At 45.2% G+C, this 14,566-nt stretch overlaps 1 protein-coding gene across 3 annotated transcripts in view; it reads left to right on the plus strand.

The window, feature by feature from the left end:
- LOC138453539 (gamma-aminobutyric acid receptor subunit rho-1) overlaps positions 1-14,566 on the plus strand; it is a 720,362-nt gene that overhangs the window by 384,628 nt on the left and 321,168 nt on the right. For all 3 annotated transcript variants that reach the window (XM_069606507.1, XM_069606509.1, XM_069606508.1), the window contains one exon: positions 10,797-10,903. In XM_069606507.1, the coding sequence (XP_069462608.1) occupies positions 10,797-10,903 (107 nt within the window). The remainder of the gene's footprint in view (positions 1-10,796; positions 10,904-14,566) is intronic.

Below are 14,566 nucleotides of genomic sequence, written 5' to 3' on the forward strand. Positions count from 1 at the left end.
TGCTGTAAAGATAGTACAGTGTCAGTGATTACAATAGAGCTGGTTTCAGGCTCCCTGAATATTTAAAATAATCACTGCCAAACATATAGCAGATACATGTATAGTTGTGCTGTGGACTGTCTGCAGACACACCAGTAGCTATAATGTGAACTAGCCACCTTTCAGACATCAAAAGTGCAAATCATTTCAAATGTGCACGGCACAGGCATAATTGATGTAGAAGTTACTTGTGACAGTTTCCTTTCAAAAGCTCAATTTGTGCTTAGGGAACCAACTATTAATACCGTTGACCTTATTTATCAAGAAATATAGGATAAGAAAAGTCAGGCATGGATCCACAAAATACATTTTTAGCAGCAATGTTGAACAGGTGTTTTGTTACCTACAAGTGCTGTCCCGTTTTTGGTTGGCAGAACAATGAGGTGAAAGGTTTTTTCAAGGACCTTGGTAAAAATACACTTTGTGGGTATCATACATAAGAAAGAGATGGAAGATGCTGGCGCCCAGGGTCTGATTTCACATTCATCCACTACTTGGGTGGGCAATGACAAATAATGTGGCACACAATATTCCAAGCATAACAAGCGCGTCCAAGCATTCCAGTGTATCAAGGGGTTATGGTGGCATAGCCACTGGAGCCCCATGATGATTGGAAAGTGAGCAGCTTGTATTAAATCAAAGGAGATGTACACGGTGTGCCAATTTACCAAGTGGGACTGGCTTAGAAACTATGAACTCCTTTCACGGCTACATGGATACCCACATGTAAGCCATATGATACATAGTTATTTGAAACCTCAACTTTATCTGTCTCTCTGTCCTGATCCGGATGCCCATACATTCTGTCTTCTGATGTGCACTAATCAGCTCCCGGTGCACTCTGTATGCAGTGCCAAATGGAACTGACCCAAAAATGAAAGCTACTGCTGAATTTTTAAGATGATTGATAATATGGAATCGGTGAAACATCTCCTCACTGAGTGTCAGTGCCTAGGGCCCCTCTATATGACCACTCTGGGTAACCTAGTGCACGATTATGACACCATTAACTATTATGAATTTGTACTCTTCCAATACACAATCGGTTACAACGCACTTGGCACTTTACTGGGTATGGAAAATAGTACACTAGAAATTGATTGAAAATGTATTGAAATAGCTGTGGCTTGATCAACATTGCATTCAGTTGATTGCAAACTGATCTTATCTCTGAATCATAATGAAAGGTCTATTAGGATTTTATGGATAGGTTTTATCACTGTGTTTTTAATTGTTTTATTGTTGATTTGCAAAAGATTTTTCGAATGTACAAGTACATCTATGAAATGATTATGTGATTGTGGGTTAATTGTATTATAAGTAAATGAAATTGTAAAAGTTATAAACGAACGAAATAAAATAAATACATTAAATAAATGGAACCCCTGAGCTGTGCATAACAAACAACGGTACCTTTAAGCTTTCCATTAAACAAGGCCATTTCCAGCTGAAATGATCTTCCACTGCACTTCCAGGTGCACGCAGAAAACAGCTCAGCAAAGTAATGATAAAGTGTTGTGATCTGAAGGAAAACAGGAAGTATTACCCTTATACTTTATACATACCTGCTCTAAGATGGGGGTCTTTCATTGATCACTGTCTGAAGCTTGAGCGCTCCCAAAAACTCTGCTCACTGCGTTGAGTGAGTTCCTCTGCGCACTACTAAAAAAAAAAAACATGCACTTCAATAAAGAAACAGACTTTTTCAAATAAAGTGTATTTCCATTAGTTTCACAAGTGCGAGTGGTTCTCTCAACATGCAGTCACTGCTGAGGCACCACGTCACATTTGACCTCTATGTTGTTTCCCGCCACAACTTCACAATTTTGATTACACGCTCTTCAGTCCAAGTTCACAACTTGCCATCCCCTCACTTATTTCTGGGAATTATGAATTTCTACAGATCATCAGAGCTCCAGGTTTAAAGGGGTCTCACAAATAAAATGCCATGCAACCTTTTTATCGAGTGGCCCATCTACAGGTTCTGAAGATGGACCCTTTGCTTTGCACCAAGGAATCCTGTCCATGAGATGAGACTAAAGACCTGCAGTGAACCATACATCAAGCCTCTCCAGTCCTGAGCGTCAAACCAGGGTTTCCTTCCATTATCAGCAGGCCACAGAACAAACATTGTGGGACGATTTGGCTGTCAGGGATGCACCAGGAAAGATTAGGGAGTCCCGGTTTTTCCTTATAAGTGAAAGAACCAGAGTGCAGGACTGCAAGGGAGCTCAGGTAGCAGCGTCTTTGAAACTAGTGAGCTCCTGCTTTTCGTTGCACCCACTGAACGTCAGACCACAGACTACATGATAATATGTAAATATACAAAGTAGGTACTTTTTGGATTACAGGAAGCACCTGGGAGTGGTGGAACATCCTCGCAAATGTATTGCTCCTGTGCTATGCATCCCTCTCTTAAGTGTCTAACAGCACGACTGAAAATATTAGTCACACCTTTTCTTTCTGCAACAGTATCTGTTTATGAGAGTCACTCTGCTGAGAACAAACAAGAGGTCATATCCTGTTCTATGAAGTGCTGCTCGCCCTGGAGGGTCGACAAACACATTTCATCTCCCTGTGTCTAAGCAGCAGAGAAGTGTCCAAAACATATCAGTTTGATCCTGCACCAGGGGCAGTTCACCACTGACATGAAAAGAAATGTTCTTCCGAACAAGAGTACCAACAGTGTTAGGGAGAATTCTCTGTTTAGGCTGAATTTCCTAACCTAGTGAGTCCCCCAGCAGCTTTGCTGGATTTCGGGTGTTTGTTTTTTTTTCCATCCTGCCAAGAGTGAGACTCTTTTCTCCCACTCTTGGACATGTATGTGTGTAATTCCTTCAAATGTCAATGTGTTTGATGGGCTATGGGGTCTTTTACTCCATAGGGTCTCATATGTTTTTCTATGTGTGTTGCACCGCACCCTACGTGCCGTAACACTGGGGCGTCCTAGCTGACCTCCACCATAGACTCCATACCCGGGGATTGACTACTGTCTCCCCGGGCATGTAAAGTCACCATTGGCTTTACTAGATCTAAATTTACTAACAGGACTAGTACAAACCATCTTATTGTGGACGTACTAGTAGGGGTAATTCGATTACTCCTGGACCTGTTACTCGAGGGGGCACTGTCCCGTCCCCCCTCGTCGAGTTTTGGCTGGTGGCAGTGGAAACTACTTGTTATGTTCGACCCCGGACATAACCCTATGGGATTCGTCCCATTGTTGGAGATTAATACTTTTTCTCGTTAATCTCTAAACGTACCCCCTGTCTACTTATCTTAAATAAGTTTATCGGATGGTATTTTCTGCCAGAACTCGGCTTGTAAAATGGCGTCTGTGTTCGTCTCTGTGACTCCTAAACCAAAAGTTGAGCCCTTTGTTCCACTTTTGGCGGGCCTCTGTACAGAGACCCTCCAAAGTGGTGCCATTCTGTCTGGGTTACCACAGGGATGTGGGAGGGGGTTTAGGCACCCTGGACCGAGTTGCCTTGCCAACTCCGGTCTCACTCTGGAGTGATTGGCCCAAGTGGTGAGCCTTCCCGCTCACCACTTAGCATGTGTTGATTGACAGCTAGGCTGAATGAATGGGGGTTTTCTGCATAAAAGCAGGGCTTTTGGGACTGGATCTTCAGAAGTCGCCACAGGACCTAAGAATCCGACGAGGGTAACGCTGAGCCAACCTGCACGACGACACCTCCGGTGGAGCCGTGCGGAACCGACTCACCACTTCCCGACGACAGAGGAGATCTCCCTGCCGGAGAGTCTCTTCCCCTGACTGGTGGGAACAACCAGTCCCCTTTGCTTTTTATTCGCCTCAGGACGCAGTGGTCGAATTGCCCGTGCAGCGCACCCCGGCAACCGGATAGCCACTACCCTGAAACCACGACCAAAAGGTGGTGCCTTGTGACGGAGTACTCCGCGGCTGGTCTCTTCCCTGGTGGTGCACCGAACTTCACTTTTCTTCGACGACGAGATCATCTCTACTCTTGGCAAAGACCCGACGTGCATCCACCACCAGGAACAACTGCCCCCGCCGGAGCTGCCCTCCACAACAAGGTACCGTGTCCGCCTGGCTTCCCTTTCGATTGGTTCGAGTGAGGTGTCTTAATTGAAACATAGGCCTCTTGGACTCAGAAGACCGTCACCGTCGTTAACTGCACGAGCGGTGAGTTTCCAGACACCTTTTTAGTCTTTATAGTCTTTAGGTGCAAGGCACGTTAACATTGAACAGGGCTTCGTATAATGCTTTTCTCCCTTTTGTCTTGCAGGACTCTTGAGGAAGATGGAGTGAAGCGCCTGGAAATGCGTGAGTAAATGCAAGCGCTCTAACTGTCTTTTCCTTGCAGCGTAGTTCGTGCTGAAGAGCAGGCGTTCTATTGCGAAGAGCGCGATGGGCGTAAGTAAATACCTGTCTAATGTCTCTTCTTTTGTCTTTCAGAAGTTGGTTTGCAGTGCCGGAGTCCGCGGAATGTCCGTAAGTAGATATAATGCTTTTATCTCCGCAGGCGGCGATGCAGTGTGAAGAAATCCAGAATTCACGGAGTGCCGGTAAGTAGTGACAATGCTTTTGTCTTCGCAGGCGGAGGTGCAGCGTGCCGAAAATGACCGCAGCCGATGGATCAGGTGAGTAGCACTGCGAGATAAGGCTGCCTTGCTAACCTTCTGTTTCTTGTCCCTGCAGGTGCTGCTGTCGACTGGATGCAGGAATGGTGAGTATGCTTCTTGCAGATTCAGGATGCAGGAATGGTGAGTATGACTCTTGCAGATTCGGGATCGTAAGAAGAAAGGCTGGAACAGACTCGGTGAGCGTTCTGCTGCAGATGCAGAATAACGCGAAGCACGTTTCGTCTATCGGGTGTGGTTTAAATAGCCTTGGAGTGATGAGGCGTCTTCCTCCACGGCCCCGCCTAGGTAAGAAAAGGGTTCCAGTTCCAGAAGCTTTCCAGTGCTGAATCCAGGGAGTGGAGCTTGCCCCACCCAGGTAAGAAAGTATTCCTGTTCACAGAGGACTTCTAAGAGGCTGGTAAGTAAGCAGCATGGTCTGCTGCAGGTAAGTCCACCCAAGCATCTGCACACATATTATGAGCCCGGCGCTTCCAGTGCCGGGACCGATGATTCTGATGAGCCTGGTGCCACCGGCGCCAGGACATGGTCCAAAAGGTCCCCGTGGGGACCGGCTGGTGCCTAGGATTAGGGTTAGGGGCCTGCTTCCAAGGACATTGGGCTGGTCCTGGCTCCTTGGAAGCAGTGATCATGACATGGAGACTACAAACGACTTGTAGTACCCCAAGAGAACAGACCACAGTTCTTGCAGTTAGCCCACGAGATTCCTTTGGCTGGTCACTTGAGTTTCAAGAAGACTAAGGAAAGGCTCGCTCTCTGCTTCTATTGGCCGAAGATGGGGGCCGAAGTAGAAAAACACTGCAGGAGCTGCCACACCTGCCAGATCTCTGGTAAGGTTGGCTCCAAGAATCTGGCACCTTTAGTGCCTCTCCCAGTTGTGGGAGTCCCATTTGAGAGAGTAGGGATTGACATTGTTGGTCCCCTTGATCCTCCAACCTCCTCAGGCAACAGGTTTATCCTTGTTGTAGTAGACCATGCTACTAGGTATCCTGAGGCAATTCCTATGAGGACTGTTACAGCTCCGGCTGTGGCTAAGGCCCTCCTTGGTATTTTTACTAGAGTCGGGTTTCCTAAGGAAGTAATCTCTGACAGGGGGTCCAACTTTATGTCCCACTACATGAAAGCCATGTGGAAAACCTGTGGAGTTACTTACAAGTTCTCAACAGCTTACCACCCACAAACTAATGGGTTGGTAGAACGGTTGAACCGAACCATGAAGAGCATGATAGGTGCTTTAGAGGAACCCCTTAAGCGTAAGTGGGACCTTCTACTGCCATGCCTTCTCTTTGCTTATAGAGAAGTCCCTCAGGAAAGCGTAGGTTACTCGCCCTTCGAACTACTCTATGGTCATCCCGTCAGAGGTCCATTGGCCCTGATTAAGGAGGGGTTGGAGAGTGCTCCTTCCCCAAGCCAGACAGAGTGACTGACTACGTGATAGGTCTCCGGAGGAGAATGTCACACATGATGACGGAAGCAAGCGATAACTTGAAAGCTGGACAAGCATTGGTCAAGCACTGGCACGATCAAAAGGCTAACATGGTTGAGTTCGCTCAAGACCAGCTCGTTCTCGTTATGATCCCAACAAGGCAGAGGGCCTTGTAAGATAAGTGGATGGGACCCTTTCGAGTAGTGGGTAAACTCGGAGAGGTTAACTATCTGGTGGACTTGGGCAATCCCAAGGAGGCTCCGACAGTCTTTCACACCAACCGACTTAAAGCGTATGTCTCACGACCTGATGTAGGAGCGTTGCTTCTAGCATCATCCGAGGGAGAAGAAGAGAGTGAAGCTCTTCCGGATCTCCTCAGAGGCTTACCTTTAGATGGAAAAATTGAAGGAGTGAATCTCTCCTCCAATCTGACTTCCGAGCAACAAGAAGAGTGCAAATCTATGTTGAATCAGTTTGCCTCTCTGTTCTCGCTTTCACCAGGCTTGACCCCTTGGGGCCAGCACGACGTACTCACTGGTGACTGTCTGCCAGTCAAAAGCAGAGGATACCGCATGTCAGAAAACGTACGAACCCACATCAAAGGTGAGGTCAGCAAGATGCTTGATCTCGGGGTAATAGAGCCCTCTACAAGTCCATGGTCTAGCCCAGTTGTGTTAGTACCAAAGGCCGGATCTAAAGAACTTAGATTCTGCGTGGATTATAGAGCTCTTAATGCAGTCACCAAGACTGATGCCCACCCTTTGCCAAGAACAGATGAGTTGGTGGATAAACTTGGCGCCGCCAAGTTCCTCAGCACATTTGACTTGACGTCAGGCTATTGGCAAATAGCCCTGACGGACCATGCCAAGGAGAAAACTGCATTTTCTACCCCCGTTGGCTTATACCAGTTTAAGGTAATGCCTTTCGGATTGAAAAATGCACCTGCTACGTTTCAACGGATGGTAAACCAGGCTCTGAATGGGATGGAGGACTTCTGCATGGCATACTTGGATGACATCGCATTGTTCAGCAATTCCTGGGAAGAACATGTAACCCACCTGAGAGATGTTTTGCAGGCTCTTGGACGAACCAATCTGACCATAAAGGCGAGCAAATGCCAGATTGGATAGAGTAAGGTAGTCTATCTTGGGCATTAGGTAGGCGGCGGAGAAATAAGGCCTTTGCTCAGTAAAATTGAAGCTGTGCAAAATTGGACAACACCGTCTACTCAAACCCAGGTGAGAGCCTTCCTAGGCCTCACCGGCTATTACAGGAATTTCATAGAGAACTATGGGACCATAGCTTCTCCACTGAATGTCATCTCCTCGCTGAAATTTCCTAAGAAGGTTAGATGGAACGAGGAATGCAATCAGGCTTTTGGAAACCTGAAAACCTCTTTGCCAAGCCCCAGTACTCAGAGCTCCTGATTACCGCCAACACTTCATTGTGCAGACAGATGCTTCAAATGTAGGAATAGGTGCCATACTCGGTCAACTGGATGGGAAAGGTAGGGAGCACCCCGTTTGCTTCATCAGCCGCAAGCTGAAGGATCCTGAAACAAGGTGGGCAACAATCGAAAGAGAGTGCTTTGCTATCGTGTGGGCTCTGAAGAAGTTTAGGCCGTACTTGTATGGTTCTACTTTTGTCATTCAGACTGACCACCAACCCTTGAGATGGTTAATGCAAATGAAAGGGGAAAACCCAAAACTATTGAGATGGTCGATCTGCCTGCAAGGGTTTGATTTCACCATTGAGCACAGGTCAGGATGTCACCACCAAAATGCTGATGGTCTCTCTAGGATGTATGTCATCGACTAGAGGTATGAGATTCATCCAGGAGTGGATTAAATCCTCCTGTCCCTTAGTCTGGGGGGGGGGGGCGAGTATTAGGGACAATTCTCTGTTTAGGCTGAATTTCCTAACCTAGTGAGTCCCCCAGCAGCTTTGCTGGATTTCGGGAGTTTGTTTTTTTTCCATCCTGCCAAGAGTGAGACTTTTTTCTCCCACTCTTGGACATGTATGTGTGTAATTCCTTCAAATGTCAATGTGTTCGATGGGCTATGGGGTCTTTTACTCCATAGGGTCTCATATGTTTTTATATGTGTGTTGCACCGCACCCTACGTGCCGTAACACTGGGGCGTCCTAGCGGACCTCCGCCATAGACTCCATACCCAGGGACTGACTACTGTCTCCCCGGGCATGTAAAGTCACCATTGGCTTTACTAGACCTAAATTTACTAACAGGACTAGTACAAACCATCTTATTGTGGACGTACTAGTAGGGGTAATTCGATTACTCCTGGACCTGTTACTCGAGGGGGCACTGTCCCGTCCCCCCTCGTCGAGTTTTGGCTGGTGGCAGTGGAAACTACTTGTTATGTTCGACCCCGGACATAACCCTATGGGATTCGTCCCATTGTTGGAGATTAATACTTTTTCTCGTTAATCTCTAAACGTACCCCCGGTCTACTTATCTTAAATAAGTTTATCGGATGGTATTTTCTGCCAGAACTCGGCTTGTAAAATGGCGTCTGTGTTCGTCTCTGTGACTCCTAAACCAAAGGTTGAGCCCTTTGTTCCACTTTTGGCGGGCCTCTGTACAGAGACCCTCCAAAGTGGTGCCATTCTGTCTGGGTTACCACAGGGGTGTGGGAGGGGGTTAGGCACCCTGGACCGAGTTGCCTTGCCAACTCCGGTCACACTCTGGAGTGATTGGCCCAAGTGGTGAGCCTTCCCGCTCACCACTTAGCATGTGTTGATTGACAGCTAGGCTGAATGAATGGGGGTTTTCTGCATAAAAGCAGGGCTTTTGGCACTGGATCTTCAGAAGTCGCCACAGGACCTAAGAATCCGACGAGGGTAACGCTGAGCCGACTTGCACGACGACACCTCCGGTGGAGCCCTGAGGAACCGACTCACCACTTCCCGGCGACAGAGGAGATCTCCCTGCTGGAGAGCTCTCTTCCCTTGAATGGTGGGAACAACCAGTCCCCTTTGCTTTTTATTCGCCTCAGGAAGCAGTGGTCGAATTGCCCGTGCAGCGCACCCCGGCAACCGGATAGCCACTACCCTGAAACCGCGACCAAAAGGTGGTGCCTTGTGACGGCTGGTCTCTTCCCTGGTGGTGCACCGGACTTCACTTTTCTTCGACGACGAGATCATCTCTACTCTTGGCAAAGACCCGACGTGCATCCACCACCAGGAACAACTGCCCCCGCCGGAGCTGCCCTCCACAACAAGGTACCGTGTCCGCCTGGCTTCCCTTTCGATCGGTTCGAGTGAGGTGTCTTAATCCTCTCTGTTCCGTTGGGTTGCCTCCAAGCTTTTCTCATTCTTTGTTCTGAACTGGTTCAACCTGCCGATAACAATTTACTATAAGACTTGAATGCATCTTTGCTAGAGACTTTTGGGACATCGCGCCTTGCCTCTCTCCGAGTGGGCCTGGCCTCTGAACTTTATGATCTATTGTGATTCTTGCCTTCCCGCCTTGCATTTTATCCGCGAAGGATTGAACTGTGTTGATTTCATAACATGCCTATCTTTTTCTCTCCCATCCTAACTAATCTTCGAGTGTCATCTAGGTTGAGGTATACACCTCTGTCTGAAAATAAGTGGTACCGGTAGAACCTAGAGTTGTCGATATATTGCTAGGGGGATTGATCGTTTTTCTACTTTGTAGAGTAATTGTGTTTGATTTGTTTGCCGTGATTTGCCTTAGTGTTTTCCATAGATGTTCTGTTATAAATAAATACCTTAATATCTTTACACTAAGCCTCGTAGCGTGTTTACTTGTCTTGCTGTGAAGAATTGCCCTATTTTGTATACTCCACATACTGCTCAACTCTTCTTGAGGGAAGTCTGACTGCTCAGCCACAGCTACCGAGTGAATCTGTGTGGTACAGACTGCTACCAAGTGGGTTCACCGTCAAACGCCTGTAGTCCTTAATCTTTTGCAGTGTTCCCAGCTGGAACTGCACAGGTTTCCGCCTAACAAACAACAACCTCCATTCCTTGTTTGGGATCATCAGTGAGGTGCGGCTCAATTACAGCATCTTTCTATGCACAGAGAGCGAGCGGTCAAAGTCTGGATGACCCTTACTAGCTCAGGGCAAAACCCCCAGCGTTTGAGTATTTGTCAAATGGTACAACGTCCTTTCATTGCGGGACGTTTTTTCACAGGGTTTTTTACCGTGAATATTTTAACGAAAAAACCCATCTAATTTTTTGGGGGGGGTTAGAAAATTATATATATGTGTTGTGGGTTTTTGGGACTAGATAAAAAATTAAAGAGAATGGGGGGTTTGGGAGGTTCCCCCCCCAAAAATAATTGTAAAAAAATTTGATGGGTTTTTTGTAAAAAAAACTTGTGGTAAAAAAACCCACGAAAAAACATCCCACGATGAAATGACATGGTACCTGTCAAACATGTGAAAACCCATTTGCTCAGAATAAACATGATATTTCCATGTGAAAAGTCAGCAGAGGGAAGTGTCCCTTTATTATGTTATGTTATGTTGATTTATACCGCACACTGCTACCATACAGGGGTTGTCTCCACATTACTTCTCTAATTTCCTATAAACTGTCAGTGGTGGATTATATAATCGATTTTGATCAGTTCTCAATCTTCAGTTCTGTCTTCTAACCTATCTAACCTATCTAACCACCAGGCTGCAATCAATACCTGTGTCTCTTTCTTCCATGCAGCCCGATCCTCAAGCGCAGTCCAGACATCACCAAATCCCCATTAACCAAGTCTGAACAGCTCCTGAGAATAGACGACCATGATTTCACCATGAGGCCAGGATTTGGAGGTAGGTGAAATGGACACAAGTCCACTTTCATTTGTGTTGCCTCATTGTTTTCCTAGAACTTGTGGGGCATTGGGACCGTGTCTGGGCGTCCAAGAGCAGTTCCAGTTATTAACCGTGTGCCCAAATGCATTTTTGTGTATGTGCAATCTTCCTTAAAACATGGTTAAACTATTGTTCTGACAGTAATAGTCCAAAGCAATTGTTATGGCATCATATGCCTTGTCCTTGCATTTACCATACAACTAAATCATAGCCTAGAGTGGTGCATGAAGCCACGGTGGGCAACACAATCCAGACAGAAAGAGAAGAGATCTACAACACAGGATTAAATTAATTCTGCCAAGCATATCTTCTTCTATTTGGCAGAACCCATTAGATTAAATTTCTACAAAATGGTGGTTGGAAAACCAGTTGCAAATGCCCCCTGTTTTTCTATGCTGCTGTACAGAACCTTTAGTGGGTGTTTGGGTAAAAGAGGGGGGAGCGACCCCTCTTTGGCCTGCAATCAAGATATTGGTAAGCAGTGATTTGTTTTTAGAAAATAAATACATTTTGAAAGTAGAAATTACATTAAAATTGAAAATGTATAAAGGAAATTGGTGATTCAAATTTAATACCATGAAGTTATGCGGGTTGGAGTATTATAAAGTGGCTGCACAGCTAGTTAATGAAATTAAACTTTACTACATAATTTCAATGCAATTCAATTGGGGGCAGACAGGATTCTATTTATCAAATTATCATGGATAGCCACTTCTCCCAAAGTATGGTTAGGCAATAAAAACACATATATGTGGATATAACATAACTGCTTTTTTAGTGCTGAACTTCAGGACTCTGTGGTACGGGAAAAGGGAAAAAGCACAGGTGGAGGGGTAAGGGTGGGCTGATGTGGGGTGAATTGTACATCCTGGGGGATCTTATTAAGGGGTTTGTGCATTGTTAGTTGCGTCAAATGTGCATCTCTACACAAGCACTCATTTGGGATCACGTTTTGTACTAGTGCGTAGCTGGATTTTAATGATACCCAACTTTGGTGTGTAAGGTAGCTTTACAAATGTCCAGAAAAGAATGCAACGTGAAAGGCTGAAATGTCCCTACTGCGATTCCAACCTATCCCAGGAAATTGAGATACCCTCAACCCACTGAGCTATCTTGAGGCCCTCAACCCGCTGAGTTATCTTACAAGATATCAGTATATACCGTCCTGTCACCGAGAGACAGGGCGACTCTAACCAGCATTGAGGTGCAACCCGGTATTTCAAATCACATTTGCTCCACTGGCAAAATTGCCCGGTGGGTTGCGTCTCTACGGAAACGGGTTGCATGCTGCTCTCCTGCGGTTCGCAGGTCTGAATCCTAGCATCTGATGAGCTGTTATTGCTTTGCATGTTGGTGAAATGTAGTTTCATGGTGGGCAGCTTGTTTCATGATTTCTGTACCCGACATTTCCAGAATGTGGTTATTGATATGATTCTGCAATCAGGTCTAGTCTATGCCACGTTTATGAGACCCTTCACCCAGATTGATCAAAGGAAGTGCCCAGGGTGATCAAAGGAAGTGCCTTTTCTGTCACCGGCTGAGTTGAACATATATTAATATTAGAGACGGATGCAAGTTATGCTTTTTATTTGACTTGCCATCAGCCACCACAATTATACTTTTATCACCTGCTGCTACACCAATTTGCTTCTTGCTGTTTGTTCAGCGATCAAAAAGTTAGGTAAAGCAGAATGCCCTGAGGTGTCGGCTTTTGAGGAAATGTTTTGAATTTTGAGATAAGATGTTTCTCCCATTATCTTTCACAATGATGGGATGCAGGCCCCATCTTTTGTGAGGTCCTTAACTGTCAGCATTTGGCACCTTTAGAAAAAATGTAAACACAATCAAGTGCATTTAAAAATAATGTTTTTTTTTTTCATTTTCATTTTCTCCACTTCAGGGCTGGTACCCTCACCCAGCTGCATTAATTACCCTAAACCTGGACATACAGAAGCCCAAACTATGCACATGTAATTGGAATGTATTCTTTGTTGTAACTGTCTCCACAGTTAAAAATATGTAATAACTAGCTCAACTACCCGGCTTCGCCCGGGATTTCATTTCTCAGATTTTTAAATCTCTGATTGGTAAGCCTTACTTCAGTTTCTTCAGCAGTTTTATTGCATTGTTTTTTAGCAGCACAAATTCTCAGATCAGTAAGTTTCGCTTGAATTTCTTCAGCAGTTTCATTCCTTCGTAACAGCAAGTGGTGGTTCAGTTTCTTCAGCAGTTTTGTTGCTTTGTTTTTTAGCTGCACAAATACTCTGATTAGTAAGTCTTGCTTCAGGTTCTTCAGCACTTTCATTGTTCTGTTTCAATGCATGTTGAATTCTATCAGCTTCATGTCCTTGAGATTTACCTTCTTCAGAATTTTGATCATGTTTCAGCTTCGATGAGCGATGATGAGCACTTTCTACAAATCACCTGTAGATGGCGGTGTAACACCACAAAACGTAAAGAAGAAAACCAATGCTGAAAAACCAAAAAGATTGATTATCTCGGGAACGGGATGACCTATTGAGCCAGAAATAGATGGATTATTTTGCCAATGAAATAAAGACTATTCCATGCAACATTCATGACGCCAGGCCTCACCATTCATGAGGAGTTATGTCCCCAAGAACGCCACATACAAAACCACAAAAAAACACAACATTGTTTTATATATATAGATGGCCTTATTGATACATCTTCTACCTCTTTTCTCCACTGTCCACTGCACAGCACTTCTACACCTCCTTTTCCCTCTCTCCCTTCCTCCTTTTCCCTCTCTCTCCCTTCCTGGCCCCATAGTGCCCCTCACCTCCTGTCTTCATTTTCCCCTTTCTGTGCTGGGGTTACAATGCTCGTCACCTACGTACCCCAGTGTGCCTGCTGCCTCAGTAACTCTCTCCTCTTTTACCTGCTATCTGGTGCCCTCCTTCTGTACCTGCCTCCATCTCACTGCCTATTTTTCAGTCACATTCAGTCAAATTAGTTTGGGACATATTAAGAGGACTTGGCTTATTTTGGTGGCTTCTATGGATGTACTATCTTCACATTGTGACAGCTGCAATTACACGGTTGGAGCCTGATTATGTTGAATTGACGTCTTGATCAAGATAGCCCATGCTTGCAGTCTGGTACAAATGGCTTAACGAGATCTGCGATAGGTTAGGTATTCCTTAGGCTTCTTTATATGTTTTGATGTATCAACTGTTGATCAAAGAGTCTGTAGCTAGTGATCACTTTTTGCAAGCCTTTATTTTGACGGAAAAATCATTAAACCACTCCTTTTGGGACAGTCGTAAGGCACAGAAATCAATAGGGGAAAAGTCACATTATTTGTTCTTAAAAGAACATAAGACGCATGACTGATTTGGTTGAGAGAACTCCCTATTTGTACATCTTAATGATGCTCAGGTCAGGTTACAGTTCAGTGGTTAAAACCTAAAATCTCTTCAGAAACAATTAAGTCTTAGTCCCAGAGTTTAACTCTGTGTGCTGATTATATACCTATGGCTTTAAATGTAAAAAACAGTACACACATATGATTAAATCAATCAGGACCACACAGAAGCATTACATTGTGACTTAAGATGTCTAAGTAAGAGGATAGCTATTTCCCATTTGTATAGAACA

The sequence above is a fragment of the Ambystoma mexicanum genome, chromosome 4p, assembly GCF_040938575.1.
Source record: "Ambystoma mexicanum isolate Mex_15411 chromosome 4p, UKY_AmexF1_1, whole genome shotgun sequence".
Lineage (NCBI taxonomy): Eukaryota > Metazoa > Chordata > Amphibia > Caudata > Ambystomatidae > Ambystoma > Ambystoma mexicanum.